Raw genomic sequence first — 10,222 nt, 5'->3', positions numbered from 1 at the left:
TCAAAGATTTGGCACTTTAAAAAGAGATATGCAACTTTGTTGTTATATATTAAGTAATAAATATTATCTTAAATGATACATAATTTTTACCAACACATCAAAATATAATATTTTTAGACATTTTAGACTAGTGCATTCAAAAACTCTATATTCATATGTCTTCATGTTGTAAATGTGTTACAATTTTTGGATATCACTTTAAAATCTCACTTGGTATTTTGTTTTTGTAAAAAGAAACAATTAATGGCTTTTTGCTTCTATCTCTTTTATTAATTTGAAAAAAGAAAAGAAATAAGAATAAGAATTTTTTGGTTATTTTCTAGTTTTTACCATTAATGTTAACCAAATACTCTCTGGTTTATCTACCTAGATTCTACTTTGTGTTTTTATTTCTGTCTATTCTTATATTATGTATCCCTGTTCATTTATAATATTTTTTATGAACTTAAAATAAATTTTGAATTGTGATTTTTAATCTTAAATAATTTTATTTAATGCAATAATTCCAAATAACATCTAGCCACGTCACAATATTGTAATTTAAAAAAATAAATAAAAAAAAAAAAAAAAATCTATATGACAATGTTTGATTTTCTAAAAGGAACTTTCATTTGCCAATTTAAGCCAATGCATGTTGCCAACATGTTCTATTATAATTTCAACCACTACACTTGTAATATTTAATTTAATACATTATTAATATTACAAATATGATATAATTGAATACTTTTCTGCCATGAAACACAAATATAATCTTACTCCTTTTGTTTTTGATGTGTTTCATAAAATGAAAATTAGTAATAGGAATCACTGCTTTGAAATAAGGAAAAACAAAAAAAAAACAAAAAAAACAAAAACAACAACAACAACCAAGATTAAAACCATTATTCTTTTGATCAATGCAGCATTTCTTATTCTTTTTGCACATTCAGAGTAAATTTCTAAAAATATTCAGACTAGATTAAAAACCCTGAATAGTTCACACAATGTTTTTTAAAACTCTTACTCAACAATTGCATCTGGATAAAATTTAAAGAGAACATTTTTTTTTGTGGTCATGGGCTATTATGCATCAGATAACCTTTATCAATTTGTGATGAAAAGAAATCAACAAAATACATGGGCTTTTTTCTTTACATTAAAATAAATTGATTACAAGAAAGTAAGCATATTATAAGGAAAAGTTGTTATGAATCATGTGATATGCATGGCTCTCATCTTGTCAACTGTCCATCCAAGCACATTCAGTAAAACTTGGTGAAAAGCACCCAACTTGATTTTACAGACAACGGATCTTCACGTTTTACTTTCAATTTTTACATTGGACCCCAAAATTTAGCTATTATTAAGTGTTCAAGTGACCCAAACATTTACTAAATCGACCCACCTATCATCATTGGTCAAGGATCCAACCATATTTTCGTTGGTTTTTGACCAATGCTTATATTGAATAGGGGAGATTTATTTATTTACTTTTGCATTAGATTATGACCAATGCATATCAAATAATGGAGAATTTTTTTGATGTTGGTTAGGATGGGTGGGTCGATTTAGAAAGTACTTGGATCACTTAAACAATTCCCATTATTAATCATGGTACAGTATTTGAATTTCTATCCACCTGATTGGAAAGCATCAATGTGAGTACGAGAAGTCCACGAATTATGTGCTTTCGTGTCTTGAAACTTTTTGAAAAGATACTTCTCTCGTTCATTTTCCAAGGTTACAAAATCTATAAATCCAAACTTCATCACCAAAATAAGCTGGAATTTCAATTCACCTTGGGTAAAACAAAGGCATTCACTGTGGTTGAAAAAGCAGATGACTGATTGTGAGTGGATATTTTATTTGAACATAAATCGTATCCTGTGAATGATGTGGTCAAAGCGCTCAGTGTAGTAACTTGGTCTACATCAATAGAAGTGACTACCTCTTTTCCACAAAAAGGATGGAAAAGATAATGGGAGCAAAATGTAGAAAATTACAGAGGGTGATATCCAGGGCGAGAATATACCAAAAGGTGAAGAGTTTTAAAGGAGGGGGAGGTTGAACAATTTTACAGGCTTACGTCTGTGTCAAGTGGGCTCTCGCTCTCAATCTCTCTCTCTCTCTCTCTCTCTCTCTCTCGTGAGGTTCTCTCCTTCAAAATCTCTCTAGATGTCTACTTTCTCTACGAAAGACTGAAACCCATGTACCTGTATCTTTAGAACAACAGAAAAGGTATATCCACAGAAAGGGAAGACTCGTCATTCTCTCTACCCATAACAGTAACACGGCAATTTCGAAACGTTTCCTCGTGGAACCGGCCTTATTAATGGTCCAGCCCTTAAGGGGATCCATTCTCCTCGAACAGATCCAGCAGCTCCACAGCCTGGAGAGGCACGAATACAGGCCACATTCCAGTAACGTTAAGCCAAATGCTGGTTTCTCCCTCCACTATACTGTCTCCGAAGTTATATGCTCGAAGAGGCTACAGCAGATCCTAGGATGCATTATGCTGAAAGCAAGCGAACACATAATTCATTGACACTTAAAGCTTATTTCAACTTTGATTCCACAGATCTGATACTGACTATCATAAATTTTCAACTCAATCATTACTCTTTGCACAAGATACCGAGCTGAACGAAGCGGACGGTTGTGTTTAAGAGTTAAATATGATACCTCTGGAACAGAGAGCTGAAGACGGAACTTGGGCCCATCATAGTGATGCAGCACTGGCCTGAATGAGTCCTCTTCTAAAGGCTTACACTGCTTTCGAATACGAGTCCGCACCTACGGTCAAATAAAAATTGAGTGGATAAGCAGTGACTTAACAAATGTTCTACCTACTATTTAAATTTGTATCTGGCAAACCGTGAATCACTATTTAACATCGCAATGCTTTGAGATTCAACCTGAGCAGGAAATCTCGATTCTCCTCGACATTTCTTGTCTTCCCAGGCGGTTGGGTCTATGTTTGAGCCTCCAAAACTTGCTGCCTGTCATAAAGAATGACGACATGCATTAGCACCTCATACCAGAAGAATATAATACATCCTACAACCTCACAGATGTTGAAATTGATCTTCCTTGCTTCTCATTCGACGGACCAGACCTACCGTCTCTAGAAAAGATGCCGGAACGTATCCCTCTACTTAAGGAATAAACCACCTGATCTAATATTAAGATCAATCCGAATCTGCAAAAATCATAACTTACAAGCAAAGCCGAGAGTGGTGAAAGATTGTGACGATCGTGAATCACTCAATAAAATCAAGAGGTATAAGTTGAGGACAATCACCTCGAATATCCCATGAAGCTGGTGTGTAGTATAATTGTACAGAAAAAGGGGAAGCCCTGGTTGAATAGTGCGTACAGAATCTCGGTAACGTTGTGGTAATCCTGCAGAAAAAGTCCTCAGTAAATTGCAGATTAATATTCTTCTTATCAAATTAGCTAAACTAAACAAAATGTCATTTGATTGTATGATTAACAACTACGTTGGGTGAAACTACAATTGTGAAAATCAAGTCTGTCGTCTTTACCACTCGGTGGCATTTACGTCGTAGGTCAAATTTTTACAACCCTACATCAGACTTACTCCTTCAACAAATCATTACGAAGTTAAGAAACCTTAAGCCCCTCAACAGAAATTCCACTTTTATCAGATCCAATTCTAATGTATCGAGATAGAACCAAGTCCAGATTCTCCAATTACTGCCTCGCCATACAGGTATGACAAGGGAGAAATGAACAAAAAATCGCTCATGCTATTGTGATGATGGCTACAGCCACCACAAGAGTCATGAATGAGTCCGTGCTATCACCAGCTTGCCACCTGCTGATTGGATCTATGGCAGAAAATCAAAGGATAGTTGCAACGTACCGAAGAGCTGGCGTTTAAGGTCCTCTTGCATGGTGTCATTATTGCAAACAAATATGTAACCTCCCAGAGTGACATTTCGGGGAAGGACCTCAGCGGATGGCAGCGATTTAAATCGCTTCTCGTGGCTGACGGTGACCTGGAATTGGGTATTTCCGTTGGACACACCAGTCTTGGGTGCGGTTGGGCCTGGCATGTTGTTCTCGCCGGGGAGTTGCTGCTTCTGCTCAGATGAGAACTGCTTGGATTCGGCGACCTGTGATCCTTTGTGCTCCCCGCCTGTAGACTGTTGTTGCTTGGAACCCCGCCGGCCGTCGCCTACAGTCCGTTTGAACTCCTTAGACGCAGCCGGCGGGTTGGATTGCCGCTCAAGGATTCCCATCTGGGGCTGTTGTCGTTCATAATAGGGAGCCGCCGCTGCAGCCAAACTCCAGTTCTGATCAGTGGGGGGGAGGGACCAACTGTGATTAGCGGAGCTGGTCACCCAGTTCCGCTCCTTGGTAGTGTCGCCGGAACCCCCAATTCCGTCCCAGAGCCACAATGAATACTGGCTCGCCAGCGGTCCTGAGTGAGTTAACCCCGCAATCTTGTCGGATTTGGGGGGCACAAAGCCACCCACAACTACTACAAAATTTTGGTGCCACAAAAATTCCTGTTCCCGCCGGTTTCGGGCTTCGGGGTTTCCACTGTCCAAGACCTCTAAAGAAACAGGGACAACGCTATGACGATTATCAAACTGAAGTGCTAAAGGCAGTTCCTGAGCCAGGAAAACAAGCCAGCTTTACAAACTAACTCACAGCTGATTAGCTTTCTTCGCACTGTATGTTCAATCCCTCAGGACCTACTAAGCCTCCTTGTGATCTAAAATTTAGGTATAAAAGAACACCAATTAGTGTTCCTGTATGAGGAAAATAAAGATATATCCCTCTAGTGAATATGCGCCCAAACCTCAGGTTTCTGGGCTCAAAACACTGACTCGAAAAGTTCCTTGACAAGGTCGTACCCTCCTCGGATATCTCAAAGTGCGGTAGTTTACAAGGACTGAGCTCAAGTCCAAGATGCTCAGGAAAAATCCCCAGAGAAAAAGATGAGAAAGACGTTGGCTTGAGAAGTAGATTTCGGAGAGTAAAGAGGGTTAAGTACAACCTCCAAAGACTGCCAAATCGTCAGCCTCCCAGTAGACAGTTGAATTTTATGAGTGTGCCCATGGCAGAGCTTTTTCACCACAAGATGAGGAGGGAGGAGTTCTGACAAAGACGGAGCGCGGTGTTGCAGCTGGGGCACCAGGATTGACAAGTAAATCATACAAACCTTCGGCGAGAGAGAAACCTATTGTGAGGGGTCAAGATTTCAAGGTTCCAGTACCACCCTGTAAACAAACCAATAAACCCGTCACAACCGTGCCTTGAGCATAGAGAAACCGCCCAGACGCGCTAGAAATAAGAAATAAATTCGAATGAAAGCCTCGAAACTACCCGGCCGGCAGCATGCATGAGACCAAAAACTATGCTAACTCGTCGCCGGGGAAAGGAAAAGGCTCAAGCCCTTTACGTGCTAAGGCTCGGCACGACACCACTCTCGAAGGGGAGAAATAAGAGCCCGAAACTGAGAGTTCGAACTCAAAAAGTGTTTACATGAACTAGAACTGCACACTCAGGCCGGGGACTGATAAGGTTGATAGCATCGTCAGATTACGAGAGAAAAGCATGAACTAACCAACGGTTCTACAATAAGACACCCAGTTCCTTGCCTGATCGTTGAAAGCTTCCATGACCAAGTCTGTCTGTTCAAGGGAACAAGAAAATAGAACTATGTTGTAAGATGCGGCGGCGGGCTTCTCTACAGGTCATATCCAGGTTTTCTTGCACGACACAATCACTCATCGAAGAAAGTTGAAGCGAGAAGATGCCAAAATCAATGGCGCGAAAAACCGCTAAAAGTGAGCGAGGAGATAGAAATAGAGGGCGGGAAATGGGACAAGGGGTGACAGTTAACCTTGCGCCTCCTCCCAAATAGCTTTCGCAACAATGGCCGCCAAATGGTTCCACATGCACACACCGAGGGCGCTTCGCTTGGTTACAGCTTAGAATTCCAATATACTGAAATCTCGAGAACGGAATGGAGGTGCCGCTCTAAAACACAGTGGAAGCTTGCTAGGCAAGCAAATAAAAAGGCTGGATGACGCGTAGTGGGGGGTCCCAGTCGCGACAAGACCTCGCAGCCGACTTCCTGAAAATTCTTAACAATACAATACAGACAACAAAACTTCTTTGAGACAGCAACCAATACGACTGACGACGGAGGATGACACCTTGCACCAAGTAAAAAATCCCTTTCACCACCACCACCTCTGCAGCCCCACTTTGATCAAATCAAGACACTTCCCCCTTTCCCCCACCTTGATCTCGAAACCTCAAGATTGAATCCCAGGGAGGGGTCTTCCCACCTGGAATAATAACCAAAAACTCAAAAATTAAAATACACATACATACATACATCCAGCAGAGCCGAAAGTCCACCTCAAACGTAAATCCGACAACAAAATCCCCCTAACGTCCTGAAACACTCAACTCCCCCAACCCCAATATCTTAACTCCAACAACAGAAGTAAGAAAAATGAAAAAGAGATTGAAAATAATAATAATAATAATAATAAACAAAAATAAAAATAAAAACTCGCAACTCCCTCTAAGCGCTTCCTCAAGCTCATCACTTCCTAACGCAAAACTGACAACAATGCACAAACGCGCTCCTCTTACTTCCGTCAAATGCAGGAAACCTCCAAAACACAGCAGCAGTTCAGCGTACGAAATTTTCTGCATACCTTCGAAACCCGAAGGAATGACGGCAAAAATCTCTCGGGATTCTCGTAGGAGAGGGGATTAGCAGCAGCAAGAAGAAGAAGAGGAAGAGGAAGAGGAAGACGGCATGGTGAGTGCAGAATGCGGCGAATCGCGCCAAATGCTGCTCCCAAATACAAAACAGACAAGGCTTGAGAAAGAGCCCCAACCAAGGCGGGGGCATCAAGCATTGGGGGGGGGGGGGGCAGGCAGTCCGGCTCTGGCTGTCCTCACTCTCACTCACTCACACACGTTGTCCTTAGAAAGGAATAACACACTCTCACAAGGAAACACTCCCACTCCCATCTCCCTCCCTCCCTCCCTCACTGTCTCACACACTATATATCTCTCTCTCTCTCTCTCTCTCTCTCTCTCTGTCTCTCTGGCCCACCCTCCACATTATGCATTGAGCCTCTCCCTCCATTGTAGAATGGCCTCCCCTATTTCCTTCCACTCCTCTGTAGTTTTCCCTCGCTCTTCCTTCATTTGCTTCTACAGAGCAGATTTGTTACTCTCATGGCCCATGCATTGATTTCTTTTTTCCTTTTTCTTAGTGCACAATGTATCCCATGACTCAGTGTAGCCAGTGGGTTATTCACCAATGTGTCTTGGCAAAAAAAAAGATTGTGTGGTTCTGTTCTGTTTTGGCAGTTTGTATAGAGGCACAAATAATTCAAATGACATTGTGGGTACTAGACATGCATTGCATTTAGTGTTCTAAGTGTGGCTAGACAGTCACACGAAGATGTCTTCTTTCCAAAGAAATGGTTAAGTAGGTGGTATGCAGATTTACCATGTGTGGGTTTTGGGAGATTGTGTTGAATATGGTGTAATTCAAACATATTTGGCATTGAATTATTTCACAACTTGTGAAGTACATTATTGATCATGTGGAGTTCTTCTTTGGTGAATATGAGATGAGTAATTGAGTTGTTCAGATGTGCAACATTGCAACTTCTATCTTCAGATATTATGGGTATCATCCAGGAACTTCACAAATGGATGGACTAAAATAATTTTGATGATCATGGCCAAGGTTGAAGAGTGAGTGGCAAGTGTTTTTTTATGTTTTCAATGTAAGGTATTTTTTTACATTCAATTCTCTTTGCAGGAGATTCAGTTCGAAATCAAAATACACTCCTCATATTGATACTTCAAGAGCTGCAATCACATTTGGTTTTAAGGTTGTGTTTGAGAGTCACTTTTGTTCTCAACAACCATCATCACTAAAACCAGAGTAATTTTCACACCTCCCTATGCCAGTCCAAGAAAAGATCCACTTCAAGTGCCATGGTTTAGGGTTTTCATTTTGCCAAAAAGGAAGTCTGGCCTAATCACACTCCATGTGCAAGTCTACCACCAGACACTCATGTCAGAGAATTGCTCACCATAAATTTCAAGTGGTGATAGGAGGGCAATTCTGGGTGTGAGAAACCAGCCATAGACCTGTACAAAAAGAAGCAGAAGAAATATAAGATTTTCTTCAGATAGTTTTTATGAATAAAAAAAATACAAAGAAGGGTTTGTCATGCATGCCTTGCTCTTAATTGCCAAAGTTATTCATAGTCTCCACCACTGCATTCTGAGGCTTCTCTAATTACTTTTTAAGGATTTGCATGCACTTTGTATTTTTATGGCATGGTGGGCAATGTTATACTTATGCAATTGGTAGGGTTCTACAGGTACTACAGGTTCTACACCCTACAGTCAATTGGCATGATGAAACTGATGCTTTGTGTGATAGCATAGAAAAGGTAGAGTGGGGGTGGAACTGTATTTGGTCACAAATCAATGATGGATGCCTCTTCAGACATAACTTCCTCACAAGCAGCCACAAGGCCCATTCTATATTACACACACATCTAAAACTGAAATGGATTTTATCCATTAATCAAGGTCCAGAAACTTTGGGCAGGACAGAGGTAAGAAAGAGGGCGAGAGAGAGGAAAAACACAAAATTAACCCTTTGAGTCACCAAACCAGGAAGCCCTAATTCCTGGAAGCAAGGAGGAGGGCTTGTCAAGGAAGCACAAGAGAACAACTGAGGGTCTTCATCCATGAGACATTCATTCATTCATTCATTCATTTCATGGAGCTGACCAGGCCTGACTTGAAGGGAGTAGCATCAAGGAAGGTGGAGAGGTTGACTAGTTCCATGATGGCCAGCTTTGTGGCACTGAACACTACAAGCAAAAGCACCCCCTTCCCCAATGGAAGTGCAATGAACGGGGGGGGGGGGGAATATTGGGAAGGAGGAGGAGGGGAGGAGGGGAGGAGATTAGGTGTTGTTCCCTTCCCTTTTGTGTTCCCTTGGAATCAAGGCAGCGAGACAAGGCTCAGTTATCCTACCAATGGGCCACATGTGAGCCTGAGAGCATGGACTTAAGGAGGGAAAGGAAGTAAGGCAGGCAAGCAGGGAATCTCTGTCTGTAAAAGGGCAGGCTCTTTGCTTCAGGTTCTCTTTCTAACTTTTCTTTTCCCCCATTGCCACAGTGGGTTGGTTGCCTCCTTCCTTCCTTCTTTCTGTCCGCCCTTTTCCATTCCTATCCTTCCTGCCTTGGGTTCATTGTGTGTAGCCTCCCTTTCTCAGAGCATGTTCCCCTCTCAGCACTCTAGATATTACTGTTCTTACACTTTAAATTCTAACACAGATGATGAATTAAGCTATTCTTCATTTTTTTCATTTAATGAAACAGAAGTATTATTCTATTTGGTAGAAATAAAATTTTCACCTTTTTTATTTCACCTTTGTATGATATGAATATTAAATAAATACTAAACATTCAGTGAAACAAACAGTTTTTCATATAAGCTAAATTTGGCATCTTGTGGTGACTATAACTTAAGTACATGTGTTTATACAATATTATATCATCTATTTTCATGTTTATATACAATCATAAACTCATCTTCAATGTGAATGATAGTTTTACCATCTCAAAACTATTATTAATGAGAGAAAAAAAATCATTAAATGAAGAAAACATCACAAATTATTTGATGGTGTACAATTTATTTATTCATTTTACATACAGAAAAGATTGTGTGTACTCAACATATATTGATGTAGAATTTAATGTAGATGAAACATTATTTGCTTGCATCAATTGCTTGATAGAATCAAAATCCTATAATTTTTTTAATTAAGTTAATTGTAATAAAAAAATTAATATAGCACACAATTGTGACACTTCTGCTTTAATTTAAATGCACACAATATAATCTATTTTTGTGGTGCCCAAAACTTTACATATGATTTTAATTCTCTTGAATATGAAGTTATTTATAAATGCCACCTTCAATGTCCTCTTTGTAACAAAACCACCATTGTGTGTTGTATCAATGTAGAATTTGAAAGCATAAGTACACCTGGTTTGAATAAGTTGGAAAAAATAACAAAAAAAATAAATGGATGCTACATATTTTTGGCACTATTTTATTTTTACTTCTTTTTGAAGTTGAAATACATCAAAGTGGAAGTTGCATTGTACAAAAATGTAGCAAAGCAAATCAAAGC

General features: G+C 39.8%; 1 protein-coding gene across 2 annotated transcripts; it reads right to left on the bottom strand.

The window, feature by feature from the left end:
• Positions 1 to 1,826: 1,826 nt before the first annotated feature.
• On the bottom strand, positions 1,827 to 7,018 carry LOC112277419 (B2 protein). 2 transcript variants are annotated; one of them, XM_090247309.1, is made up of 7 exons: positions 6,690 to 7,018; positions 5,616 to 6,311; positions 3,869 to 5,234; positions 3,284 to 3,384; positions 2,898 to 2,981; positions 2,665 to 2,775; positions 1,827 to 2,371 (listed from the first exon to the last, which is right to left on the bottom strand). In XM_090247309.1, the coding sequence occupies exons 3-7, from the start codon at positions 4,245 to 4,247 to the stop codon at positions 2,327 to 2,329; spliced, it is 720 nt and encodes a 239-aa protein (XP_090103435.1). In that variant the 5' UTR covers positions 4,248 to 5,234; positions 5,616 to 6,311; positions 6,690 to 7,018; the 3' UTR covers positions 1,827 to 2,326. The 2 variants fall into 2 exon arrangements, with proteins under 2 accessions (XP_090103435.1, XP_024365439.3); XM_024509671.3 differs by having other exon boundaries at positions 5,861 to 6,311.
• Positions 7,019 to 10,222: the final 3,204 nt, after the last annotated feature.

Source organism: Physcomitrium patens, chromosome 25 (assembly GCF_059467195.1).
Source record: "Physcomitrium patens ecotype Gransden chromosome 25, ASM5946719v1, whole genome shotgun sequence".
NCBI lineage: Eukaryota > Viridiplantae > Streptophyta > Bryopsida > Funariales > Funariaceae > Physcomitrium > Physcomitrium patens.
Note: the sequence above shows the minus strand (reverse complement) of the source record. Positions and strands in the feature narration are given on the sequence as shown.